The 14,344-nt window shown below is 36.8% G+C and overlaps 1 protein-coding gene across 1 annotated transcript in view; it reads right to left on the reverse strand.

The window, feature by feature from the left end:
• Nucleotides 1–14,344, reverse strand: part of ARHGAP10 (Rho GTPase activating protein 10) — a 146,396-nt gene that overhangs the window by 42,757 nt on the left and 89,295 nt on the right. The window contains exons 16-18 of the mRNA XM_032684673.1: nt 13,154–13,212; nt 10,490–10,595; nt 9,706–9,865 (exon numbers count right to left, since the gene is read on the reverse strand). Of these exons, the coding sequence (XP_032540564.1) occupies nt 9,706–9,865; nt 10,490–10,595; nt 13,154–13,212 (325 nt within the window). The remainder of the gene's footprint in view (nt 1–9,705; nt 9,866–10,489; nt 10,596–13,153; nt 13,213–14,344) is intronic.

Genomic DNA, 14,344 nt, shown 5'->3' on the forward strand with positions numbered 1-14,344 from the left:
TCTCAAGCAGAACTAATTAATGATTTTCAGTATGTTTGCCAGGAATCACTTTAGGAAAAGACCCAGACATCAGGTCATCTCTGTCTGCTTTGTTTCACTGGGGTAATTAAAATTTCCTCTAAAAATCAGTGGGAGGCAAACAGCAAGGACAGAGTGGGATGAAAAAGAGGGGAGAAAAAAATGGAGGTTTAGTAATAGAGCTAATGAGGATAAACTTATAAAAAAAAATCATTAACAGCTTAAAGCTGTGCCATGATTTTGTTGCAAGACAAAACCCCTATCACTCCCATAACACCTGCCATACAGGACATGAATCTATTTCCTTTGAAGATACAAACACAAATCAGAGTACCAGAAGTCACTGTCTAATGCAAAGGAGGCAAGAATGTGCAAGGTCATTCCAAATTCTTTGAAATTTGCCTAGTGGTTTAGCCTCCACTACTACAAACATATGCTTTAGAGGACTGTATTTCTCAAGGCAAGAACAACATCCATTCAAGTTTTTATTTGGGTAATTTCCCTTCAATACACACTTGATTTGCCACTGGTAAGGAAAAGAAACACACAAACACTTCAGCTAATGCTTATTGAACATTATAACACACCTTTCACCTAGGCCACATATACTGCTCTGCCCTTATACACTTTATGGCTAGGTGCTCCTTGCATTTCCATGACAACTGGCTATAATATATGCTGATCAAAGAATATTTTATAAGTTAGCTAGTAGGATAGAGCAAGAGAAACTTATCACCACGGTCTTTCCTTGACTTAGCTTCTTTTCAACATAACGCAAAACTAATTCAGGTTAAACCCAGTAATCTGTACAAAACCAAAACCCAGATATCTATACTAGAGACAAAAATGCTCAGAAAAAGAGGCCAACTGTCCTCATGGTTCACAGTGTGCTCTTACTCTGATAAATTTTCTAAGCTTTTTTCCCTGTAAGATAATGAAGACAGTGGTTGTACCAGTCTTTTTTTCACTTTCTGCAAACATAAAGTAACAATGTATTTTATGTCAAATTACAATTTTACTGTTGATATAGGCATTTCAGAGATTTCAAGGTGAAACTAAGCATTGTAAAACACATTGCAGTAGCTCAGCCACTAATTATTACCACTAACCACTAATTGTACACTGATTGTAATCCATTTCTTAACAATAAAAAACACATTCAATAAGAGAACAGTTCTAGGGTTTTTATTCCCTATTTGAATGGATTACAGAAGCTAATGGGAGGTATTAAAAGTTTAATAATATTAGAAATTACAAAATATCAACTCCTAGAGAGCTAGGACAAAATTTTTATTTCAAAACTGATTTCTGTACCAATTCTAACAATTTTATAAAACTTCTAGAGTACTGAAATCTCTAAAAAACGTAATCCTTTGTTACTGTACTTTCTTAGTGGTTTACATTTTTACTTTACTGTGGACAATATTAGATCAACCTGTTGCATTTCCGGTTTTAGTCGACATGATCTTTTTTTTTTCAGGTTCTCAAACACATGATTCAATAAATAAAAAAGACACATGCCAGAAATTCTTGATATCTAAATAGAATCTGTGTTCAGTGTGAAAAATACGATGAAGTTGATTATTTCTAAAAATTAATTCAATATTTTAAAAATCTCTACAAAATCTTCAATAAAAATTATCATCAAAAATTTAATTAGAATTCTTAAACAACTTACCTCTCTCCAAGGTGTGTCCACTCTAACACAAGTGTGCCTGCCTCAATGTAGTTGTCCTGACTTTTGCACTTGAGCACCTATACACTGTAAAATATGACTTGCTGTGCACTGGCCTATATGAGATTGCAGAGGACGCAGATTTTCTGAGGCTTTGGATTTTGAGGCTTGAATTCCACCACAAACCACAAAAAAAACTTTGCACAATATTCACAATCACTACATTGGGAGGGGGGGGGAGCACAGAATCAGATCCAGAGTGAAAGCTCCCTGAAGCCAAGTCTCTAGAGGGCCACCAACAAGAAAGCATCAATAATGCTCTTGATGTTGCCTGGCACACACTGTTGGATTACAGTGCAACAGGGGAGGCAACCTGGAAAGTAACCAGGTATAAGTCAACACTAGAAACAGGAAACATCCTTGGCTGTGAGCCAGACCACAGAGCTCAATAAATAAAACTTACATCCATCCAAGACAGTCTTTTCTTCATTACAAAGATATTGTTTGCTGAGACCATCTGCCTAACAGCCTGACTACCCCTAACTAAATGAAATATTGTTTAGAGGGATTTCTGGGCACTGGGAGTCTCAATCTCCTACTGAGACTGGAGTATCTCCCTGTCTGCTCTTCTTATACAAAAACTACAGATCTGGACAATCTGCAAACTACAAGAGTGACAAAAGAACTGAGGGAATTTTCAGACAAACCTGATGTATCCATAGACTCTAACAGCCACTCATTTTCCCTGGCTACCTTGAACTGTGTAGTTCACATTTGAGATTTAATGAAGAAACTAAACAGCCTGCAAAACATGACATTACAGTCTGGAGGACAGCTGTGAAAGGCTGGAAGGAAAAAACATACCAAGGTCAAAAACGTGTGTCCTTTGATCGCTTTCGAATTATGAGTTTGTTGACTCAGCCTTTCTAAAAGTAGCACTCCTGATACAAAGACTGCAGCTCCCCCCGTATCACATCTCCCTCCACCTTTTAACAATTCATGAGAAGAACACTCCTGATGGCAGCCCATTTACTGCTGTCAACCAAACCATTTTATTCACTGAGGGAAATGAGAGAGTTAACCATATTACCAGGCTTGGAATACTTACACATTTGTCCACTGCACCGGCAGGAACACCAGATTCACCTTCTCTTCTATGCTCACCTACTCTAACTCCCACCGAGGAGAGTATTCTAAAAAGGTTGTCTTTCCCTATTACGCATAATAGCTATGTGTATCTTGTTGAGTTACAGGAACTACTTAAAACAACAGAAAAATGCCTAAAAATTAAAAGATTGAATACTCAATCTCATTACCTAGCTGTCTAAAACATAACATATCCCTAAACAGAAAATAATGCAGAAGAACGTTTGCAGTATCTTCTCTTACAAAGAGTGCGAGAAGTCCTGAGAAGATAAAAGATGGCACTTGGAAACCTAAGTCAGGACCCAGCAAAAGCAGCAACCATGGCCAAACACAGCACAGGTAAACATGATCTCCCCTTCCTTTGTAAGAAATATAAATATATAAACATATATACAGTGTGTGCCCACACACACAAACACAACTAAATATATATGCCACAGCTAGTTCTTTACAAATTTTATAAACAGAAATATAAACAATGATATATTGAAAACAAAAACCTACATCTGACCCCTTGTCATTGAGCAAAGCATCAGAATGAAATGACAAGATCTTCAAGATCTTTGCAAATGACACTGTTCCAACTGTAGCCAACCACATAGCCTCACTAGCACCTTCTTTTTTTCACAGATTTCCTTGCTGCCATTACATGGATTTGCCCATTATTGCTTTGTAGATTATTTTCTGCTCTTTTTTCTTGTTGAAATACATTTTTTTACCTTACATTATGACTACACGGACTTTGGAAGCAAAAGAACATACTTATTCTATTTTATGTCTAAATGAAGTACCGATGCTTTATTAGTCTAAGTGGCATGCACACAAAAATACTGGAAGTATTATCAGTTGACTGCCACATATTGTTTATTAAAAAATCTTAATGGTTTTAAATACACTAACCTTTCTGGTAAGGCAACAGCTTACTAGAATTCTAAAGAGTACATGCAAATACATAAGCACATATTGTACTATTATCCATTATCAATGATCATACACGATGACATTCAGGTCAGTTTGGCCACTATAAATAAAAACAAGTTTGTAAATTCAAAACTTCACTTGCCATTGAAAACTGTGATATGGTATAGTTCTTACATCACAGTTTCTGCATAAGAATTTACTTTTTAAACTCTTCAGAAGCACAACAACTTTTCCCTCTCCATGCCTCCTGCAACATTTTACAGAATATTTTCTTTGACTAACAAAATTTTATTTAAGAACACCCATTTCAGCAGTTTTCATAAGGACTTCTCCCTTGCTGCCTTCTCCTCCATCAAGACTGAAGCAAATATTAGCCAACTAATACTGAATTCCCCTCCCTTATCATCCTTTCTGTTTACTTACTTGGGAACACTGCTTGTGGGCACTGAAAGATGAGATCTGTATCACTTGGAAATTTCATATTAAGTTGAGGGAAGTTTCCCCAAATTAATCGGAAATAAGGGAAATCGAGAAATCAGAAATCTGCGTATTATTCGTAGTACAGCACCTCAGCAGACCTATTCTATCCCTGAGAACATGACTTTTTTTTTTTAATTTTCTTTATTAATCTAATATGGTTTCTCACAGTACATGTTTTGTTTCTGTTGGACCAGTCTAACAGCATACCAATCCAGGTATTGATCCAGACTCCTTCTAATGTCATCAGCTGCAGTCACAAACGTGAGTAGAGATTTGATATACAGTCTCCTTACTATGTATAAACTATATTAAGACTTAGAAAACTGTAGTCTTTTAAACAAAAAAAAAAAAAAAAAAAAAAATGCAGTCAGTTTACCAGACCACATGTGTGTGTGTCTCACATGGAAGGGCTTTCTCCAATCCACGGGGCAGAGAAAGGGTTTAAAGAGCTTGCACACACTACAGTGGAATGGAAGAGCTGCTCTGACTCCTACCAGAATTTCTTTCTTGTGCCTGTTGCCCTTTCTGCTTCAGATTCAGCCAATCATTAAGGCATGTAATTAGAATTAAGTTCAGGCATAGTTCCAATGACACTTCTGATTAGTTACATGCTTCAAGTTTAGCACATGCTGAATAACTTCCTGAACTGAAGCTCACGTGTCTTTTCACAAACTCTGCCCTAATGGAGATACTTTAATGTAATTCCTCCCCCCCTCCAAGTCAAACGCTTGTTGACTTGAGAAACATTCAGCTTGGGGAGGTTTCAAATTGCTGCACCACAGCAAACCACCACAATTACACCACATTGCTTCTTGGTCCTCCTTTGCAGTCAAAGGCAAAGCAACAGGAAAGCTGAAACAAGCCCTCTTCAGTACTTCTCATGTCCCTTTAGTGTGCCTTCAAAAGATCTGCTGTGTTGCCAAAAAATAGCCTTAAGTTTACATGATGGCAGTGCCACTCTCCCCTAAAGCATTTACCTGCAGCAGAACTGCTTGATTGCCATGTGGAGGCATCTGACTGTGCTGCTTCATACTCTAAAACAAACAACTGACTACACCAGCTTCCATTTCTTCTCTTTCACCAATAGTGCATGTATTATGCACTGTAATAGATTTTAAGACTAAAGATTTTTCAGGGATTACTACATGAAGTTGATGTTGGCTTAAGCGCTCAGTAGTATTAAATTCTTCTCTTCCCTTCAGTTTAAAAAAAAAAAAAAATCACAGAAGTGCCCAAAGTAAGAAAAATTAAAACATTTGGTTTTCCTTTAAAAAATTCAACATAAAACTGTTTTGAGCAAATCAAAGCTAAAAGAAAGACATATTTTGTCTAAAGTACATAAAATATTTCCCCTTTATAAAAAGATTAATAGAGAAAAGTGCATCAGCCTTATATATAGGAACTACTGAGTTTTTCAGAATGAATGTCTTGGAGAACATTTTGCCCACAGGTTGTTTGAATTCTAGAAAAATGTATCTTTTACCAAACTTATTCCCTTTCATCAGACTCCGGCCTCTCAGTCTGCAGAAGAGACCTCTGTCTAGCCCCTCATTTTTTTCTTCTAATTTTCTTTCACTGTAATTTTCATCTTCTTTCTGTTTTTGTAATCTTGCTATTTGTACTCACTATTCTTTCCTCCCCCATATGCTGGTTTAAATATTCCAGTCCCACTGAGATTTCTATTCCAACCTCCTCCCTCATCTTCTTTCATTTCTTGGACTTTTTTTATCCTGGTGCGGTTTTTTTCCTTCTTAAAATAATGTTCAGGGAATTGAGAAACCAAAATGGCTCACATTACCACTGAGACATCTTTACATGACAAATAAATAAGCCCTTTGAATAGTGACATTCATTCTAACAGGGAGCCAAAACATTATAACAAACTGCAAGATGAACATGTGCATGCTCTTCATGCTGCTGTAGAGTGGACCACCCTTCTTCCTCACTGTGAGTCAGAGGAAAGACCAGAAGAGCAGAGATGTCCCAGATTTCCAAACTACTAAATCCTTGAGAAAAAAAATTAATTTAAACCCTTGAAACTCATGTTGGGGAGGCAGAGAAATCAGAACCTCTTTAGGGGGGGTCAAGTTGACTAATTAATTAGAGGATTACCTAAAGGCCAAGATTGTCCCAAGCATTGCACAAACACAGCTGAGCCTGTTACCTCAAAGCAAAATGAACACAATGATGAGACACAAACAGGAATTTCTTGAGGCTTTTTTAGTGAAGAGAAAGATACCGGACATAAAAATTAAGGGAGACCTGACAGACATGGTCAGGGAGCAGGGGACAAGACAGCCCAGTAGGAAAGGACACTGACCTTAAAGACCTGTAAAGCAAAGGGAAACAAGAGTGCTGGTACACACAGCCCAGTCAGCACAAAACATGAAAACTCCAGGCAAAACTATGGAATAATCAAACCTGAACGTGCTCCTGCTTTACATGGCATATCTGGCTGGCCTTCCCCTATAGCTGTATGACAGCTCACAGGTCTAGTTTTCATCCAGACTGGCCTTGCTTCCACAGGTGGTTCTGAGGGTCCTGGGAAAATATTGTCGCAACTTGGGTCTAGTTTTTTTCCTTCTACAGCTCACCTTCTGACTGGACACTGAGAAATACTCTGCCTGGAGGAGACTTTTCCATAATTGACATGAAAAAAAGATAAACAATTATCTCCCTGATGCTCTTCTATTCCCTTCCTAGTCTTAATCATTGTGCAATTCTAATGCCATTTAATCAACACATCAGGCTGCATGATCTAGTTTCAGTATTCCAATCTTGGCACTGGTCTGATTTTGCAAAACATCCCCTCCTCAACCCGCTATAATCAGTTCACAGGGATGGTTTGGGAGTATGTATGCAGCCTGTAAACAAGGTGAGAGTGGTACTGACTGGTTTCCAGCCACCAGGAAATAAATGTACATACCAACAGTGCTTAAAAAAAATCCACCCTAGCTTATTCACTAGGCATTATATTCTTATCTCAGGGCAAGTCCTCATATTCAGGTTTCCACAAAGAAACTGCATAAAAATTCTCTAATTAGAACCCAGCAGAGTGATGATAGTGGAATGACTGCACCAGGATTTCAAAGCTAGTAACCCAATTATGTCTCCTCTTAAAATTGAAAAGTGAATCTTGTTCAATAAAGCTATCCACATGAGACATAATGAACATTAATGGAATTTAAAAATATTTGAGGAATCATAACAATTTTTTACCATTTCGCCTACTGAGTTACTGTATTTAAACTAGAAATGCTGACGGCTGTTTAAAAGTTTGTTAGGTATTTCATTTGCTATAGGGGAAAAGAAATGCCACACTGCAGAGTACCAGAGCCATATTTATACATGCACGAAGTGAGAAGTGTTGCTTCAAGTCTGTTTGTGTCAGTGTACCTCCATCTTGACTCCCTCACTCTCCTACAATTCCAAACTTTGCTTCTATTAGCAGGAGCCGCTAAAAATGAGCAGAGGCGGAACAGTGGCTGAATGAAACATTTTAAAACACTTTAACCTACAGCTGGTGACTTTTCCTAGAACTTCGCTAGAGCTATAAATAAAATATCTAATGCAAGTCTCTCAGAAAGTCTGAAACACATAGAAATTCAAAATAGCAATATAAAATGAACATTAGACTGCCAATTACTGTGCTTGCCTTTTAAAGTAAGTCCTTGGTCTGCCCCAAATCAAGAAGGCTCACTGTAAAAGTAACATGTTCAGTTAGTTCTACTATAAAATTTTTGTAATGCCTTAACACACTATTGCCTTTGTCATAAATACAGAGGTCACACTTGGGGCTGCCTTCCATCTTGGAAGCAGTGCTAGCGTGGGAGAGGTTGCTGCAGGCAGACCACTGATGGCAAGTTCACTGTTAGAAATGGCAGGGAAATGAAAGAAATCCCTTAAAAATTATACCCTTCTAGTTCTAAAAAAGGCATAAACCCAAGGAATTATGGAAAATGATGCAGTATTACATTGATGTACTTTCCATTCCCTGCTTCTCTACATTTTCAGAGGAGCAAGAAAGGCTACTAAACTGATGTTTCAAATGTAAAACTGACGTCCAGTTATTAAAGACATGTGACTGAGCTGGCATTAGAAAACAATGGTGATAATCTGTGGTGATCTAGTGATTTGAATAAGCCTAAGTCAACCTCCATATGTCATTAAAACACCCTGGCTCTGATCACTCTCCCTCTTGACTTTCTTAAATTTATGTGGTCACTGCAATAGCCTTAAAATCATGAGCTTATTGCAAGGTTTACTTTCATTTATAAGGTCTAAAATTAATAGCGTGGGTTACAGCTCTTTGAATATTTATTGCTTAGAACTTGAGCCACATCTGCAGCCCAGTATTTTTCCAACAGAACAATACCATATCTGCTCAATGTGCGTGTGAGGACAGCATTACACCCTGAGTCAACTCAGCCAACAAAACCCACCATGTGGACACAGCTATGCCAACAGAAGCTTTGTCCAGCCTGTATCAATCAGGGAGGAAATGTAATTACATTGTCAAGAAAACTTGAGACATATATTATTTTCAGTAGATAACACTTGACTTAGATAGCCAATTTCAACACTGTTAACCTTTAAAGGAAATAACTATTTCAATGTTTGGAGTGCTTAAGACAGACAAGAGGGAAAAGCATATCTTGGGATTTTTCCAAAGCACTTTTTTTGACAGTAAGAGTGAGGGAGATGCTGTCCATCTCCCAGTAAACAGTACCTCGAACATCCAGTTACAGAAGTCAGCTTAGACACAAGGGACTCCCAAAGGAGTCCCCAAATAAAGAGACCAATAAAGGACTTTTTAATTTTTATTTTTAATTTTAGATCCCAGATTACATGCAGTGATATTCTGGACAGCACCTTATACATGCAAGGCTCTTTAGCAACTGGCAACTGCTACAGCAGCAACAACAACTTCTATTTTCAGCATTACCTCAAATACAAAGGCTTAAAATAACACACATTCAGCTGAAAACAAAGGAAATGTTAATACCTGGCTCTCTGATAATGCTTTTTACACATAAAATTCACAGTAAAGTCTTCTTTTTACTCTGTGAACTCTGAGAAAAAAAATTAAGACATAAAACAGTGAATTCAAACCCTGGTCAAAGTACTTAATGGAAGAGCTAAAAACCGAGCCTGGGCTTTCTCTTTTCCAGTTTTGTATCACTTTTGCTCATCAAAAAACACATGCAAACATCATAATGTAAATCTATTGATGTGCTATACACACATAAGCACTTACACTGCCAGAAAATATGCATTATGAAATGTCAGTTCACCTATGAACAGGAATAACTATCAAGTATAAACAACCAAAAGCGTACAGTGTACAGAGGATATTCTTTAGAATTAAGCTATTTGTAACATCATCCTTAACTCCACACTACACATTTAGGCTAACAGATTGGTTTAGACAATTCTCAGAAATGCAAAGATGTTGCAAAACTTACCTTCTCATGATTTTCTATCAGGATTTCAACCACGATATTCTGAAACTTCAGGTCCATGATGGCTGCTACAGTTTCTTCCTGCGGCCTCATTAAGGTTGGTCCAAACACTACCCCTAGGTTTGCCACAGTCATTAGATTCCTCTTGGCATGCTTTGAAACGCTTTTGGAAAAGAATTGAAGGAAAAAACAGGAAATGGGTTATGAAAAATTTCCATTACTGTTGGAAACTGCAGTCTACAAATGAAAACATTACGTTTCCTTAATCTATGTTTTAGAAGTTTGGTTTTTTGTGGAGTTTCTTCAAATAAAAGTATTACTAAATTCTGGAAAACTGAAAAGCCATTCTTCCACTGGCAATTTAAAAGCCAAACCAGTCTCTTACTGAACTTAACTATATAAAATGCACTTAGCCTTGGACCAGGGCAAGTGTGAAACCAACTTAAATTTGCTAACAGATCTCCACTATTCCCTTTGCCAGAACTTGCAAAAAGAAAGTATAATGTTCCCTTTCTCACTTCAATTAAACCCTCAACTGCTGGCAGGAGTGCTAAAGTAAATACTTATATGGCTTCATTAAGGTATTAGATTTCTGCCTTTCCCACCAAAACACACACAGCATGAGTCAAACGTCTTGTCTGCTTTTGCACGTTTGGTTCTTGGTATTGTGTGTGACAGCATCGAATTGGGCTCTGGCTCCAGCCACACTTAACTAAGGCCCTTTGTAGTTAAACTAAGGCAAAGACAAGAATTCGGACAAGGTAGGAAAGCAGGTCATAACACTCACTTCGCTAAATGTTTCACCAAGATTTCCAGCATCTCTTTGTTCTTTTCTGGCAGCTTATGGACCAAGAAGTGAACAGCATTGACTCGAGATTCAGGACTCCCACTTTCTACGGGACACAGAAATACATAACTATCTCAAAAAATAAAAATAAAATCCCCAGAAACACAAGCCTTCTCCCACCCCTTCATGGAAACATACTGCACACACTTTGCTTCACCACTTATGTATCTCCAAACATAGCAATACTGAACATATGTGCTTTGTTTTCACAAGTAATATTGTTCTAGAATTCTCAACTTCTTTGCTTATTTTGAGAACTCATCTTTCAATCCACCTGCAAAAGGATGCCTTTGTTCATCTATTTTTAAAAACCGACAGACGCAGCAATTGTTTTGCTGCATTGGGCTCATCTGCTTACAAATCTACTGCAAGGTGAGGAGCGATGTTACCGGGGGCCACAGAGAGGAACTGTACTACTTTACATTTTAGCATCATTAACTGATTGTCCTCATGATTAGAATTCAGTTTTGTTGGTACTGTGCAGCTAATGATACTGCATTTATGTTACTTGCACTGGAAACTGCATAAGTTAACACATGTAAAAGATTTATATGCTTAGAAAATCTAATGACCTCTGAAGACACAGAAGAATAAACACGCAAAAAAACCCTACTGAAATTACTATGACAAAGGCTCTGAATAACAGTGGAATCCATCTCTAGTACAGTACAAAAATAAAAATAAGCAAAGAGCTTTTTTGCAAGCAAAGTCTGCTGCAAGTAGAATAATTTTGGCCCCTACAGGTTTCATTGTACACAGATGAAAACAAGAATCTGTAAAAGATGAAAATAAACCACCTTCCTATTTCTCAAAGTTGCACTAAATCACAAGATTACATCTTAGCAGTGGTTACAATGAGAGGAATGGAAGTATTTCCGTTGTCTACAATAACAATTACTAGAAGGCACAGAAAGAGAAAAATTTAGAATCTATTCTGAATGCAAGAAATTTTGACATCAGGACCACTGACCAGGTCCCATTTTACTGTAAAGCAAGTTTGACCGCTAAATGTATTTCATATAAAATACCATCATATTTCTTCAGTGCATATTGCTTCAGGGTTTTTTTTTTTCTTTGCACATTGCTACAGATTTTAGGGCTGTGTTTTATTCTTTTGCAGTGAACACCCCTGCGCAGATTGCAAGAGACAAGGCTCCCAAAAAGCAAAACATTTAACTTCTAGTGAGCTAATCAAAATTCCGACAGCCAGAAAAACGTAGGCCTTCTTTAAAGCAAGACTATTTCACATGTATGTGAAATCAAAAACTCTAATTAAAGAACGGTTAAGCAACTTAATCACAAGATACAGTCAAAGCTCAAAGAGTTTCAATCTGGACCAATATGTACGAAGAAAACTAAATCGAAAGAACGTTTTAATTTTGGCTCCTCCCCCAGTAGCTTCAGAGAAAAGGATATTCCTTACTATTTCCAGTGTTGCTGGTTTTTTATAGCCAAGATAGGAAACAACATTGACTACCTATTTTTAAGTATACCGTAACTCAGATCTGCAATGCTGATTAAATTTCCCTCCCCAGAATCAACTCCCCTACGGAATTGTTTACTACTTATGAACACTGTACTGTTTAAAAAATGTAACTTCAACCGAATTCCCTTACTGAAAGAGACTATAAAATAGAGAAAGAAAAATAAACTCAGAAACTGCTGGCAAAACTTCGTAAGTCAAGAAATTATTTTAACACTTTCCAATACAAACGGGAAGACTCACCATCTAGCTAAGGATGTTGAATTTTGTTTAAGCACTTGGCCTCTCGCATGTGCTTTGGCAATGAATTTCCTGAGCTAATTCTCATTTTGAATTTAGGACCACAAGCAAACACATTCTGCAGTCCTGGAAAGTCATTATAGCAATCTGAAGATGATAAAGCAATTGTCTCAAAGTTTATTTTAATTTTGCTTTCCACAGTTTGCCAGAAGTGCTACAGGCTGGAAAGAAAATCAGCTAAATATCTGTTTGATACTTAGCCAAAAATTTTCTTCCACAGTTTCCCTCTATTCTCTTCCAAAAAAATTCCATGTACACTAGATACCATGTACAGCTACAAATGCTGTTGTGTCTTCTCCAAGTCTGTATTTGAACTAACACAGTGTAATCTGGCCAGTTCTTTTCTTTCTTCTACTAATACACGAGGAACATTCAAGCCACCCTGAATACAGAGCTAACAAGGCACTGAAAACAAGGGTCAGGCAGCTGTGCTCTAAGGACTCAAATGAGCTCAAATTAGTGTATTTTCTTTTACTAAGCTTCATACTCTTTATAAATGGAAGGCAAAAAAAAAAAAAAATCAGAGATTAAGTAGATGTTTATCATTATACAATTAAGACAATAAGAATGAGTGTTTACAACAGCTATCCAAAATCCTTCCATAAAAATTAAAACTGCTCTACGCTGTCCCATTACATGTGACACATACTAGAACTGAAAACTGGTTAAAACCTACATATTTTTAAATAATTTATTATTTCTTGTTCCTGTATTTTTACTGTGTTGAGGTATTTTTCTGAAATTGCATTTGCAGAGAGCTCCTAAGGTCACAACAGTACAACAGCAAAAGATTTCTATTTGAACTATAGTCATTTATTTACTGGCAGGAACGATGAATTCTCCATGCAACTCATATGTCATCAGTGGCTCTGGAAGGCTTCTGTAAAACAAGGATGACATAATAAATTTAACTATATTCTCTTCTATCTTTATTTACTCTAAGCAGGAAACCTTTTTAACATTCAGTAGTATAATCCTTGTGCTGGAAGTAATCACTTTTACAGGGGCTGTTGAATTCAGTGGTTTCCAGTACAAACAGAAAACTTGGTATTATCAGGAAAATAAAACTAAATGCATCCATTCACCTTCCATGAGATGAAGTGATGCCTCCAATCTATCATAAGGTACCTTTCCCAGTTACAACACCAAGACTGTTTCTCAACTGAAGAGTGTACACATATACTGTGTAATTAATTCTTCATTAGTGTTTCTAAAATACTAAGATTCACAACTCAATGCCTTACTGGAAAGACACTAAGGTCCTACAACAGTTAAGTTGACTTAACAGCAGCCATCCAAAATTCTGAAGTATTTCAAATGGAATAACTGAAATTGAAAACTTCAGTCCTCAATGAAAATGCATCGAATAAAGGAAATCAGAGTTAAAACATCAGAGTTAAAACCTTTAACATAACAAGAACCCCCATCACTACCAGACTTGAAACCATTTATTAACTGATGTTTATGAAATATTGGAGTAAACACTCAGATGGGAAATACTGTAGGGAAGAAAAAACTTCATCATGTGCACTTTTTTCCTTTTCTTTTTAATCTTTTCTACACTCCGTAAGACTTGTGTCTTTGTAACAGTTCTGCAGCATTCTTTGATATCAGATGTAGTAATATTTTCTTTTAATAAAAATAGCAGATTAAAAATACTGTATTTGTGTTACACTACAAGAGATACACAAAACTTCTACATTTTATGATCCCAGGCAATTTAGGAAAATAACTTGATCAGGAATTGGTAAAACCATTTGAATAGAGAACACATCTAAAATTCTTATTTAAAATATTCAACACTCAAAATATTATCACTATTGCAGAACATCAGAGCAAGGGTCAGAAGGGAGAGGAAAATATTAAAAATTTCCCAACCTTTTCATTCTACCACACTGAAATACAAAAAGGCAAAAATTTTAACAATCTCAGCTAACTTGCAGCAGCAGCTCTCAGCAAGTTGACTAACAATTCATGTCTGAACCATCAGTGAAATGCTTATATGTCTAACA

Source organism: Chiroxiphia lanceolata, chromosome 4, assembly GCF_009829145.1.
Source record: "Chiroxiphia lanceolata isolate bChiLan1 chromosome 4, bChiLan1.pri, whole genome shotgun sequence".
Taxonomy (NCBI): Eukaryota; Metazoa; Chordata; class Aves; order Passeriformes; family Pipridae; genus Chiroxiphia; species Chiroxiphia lanceolata.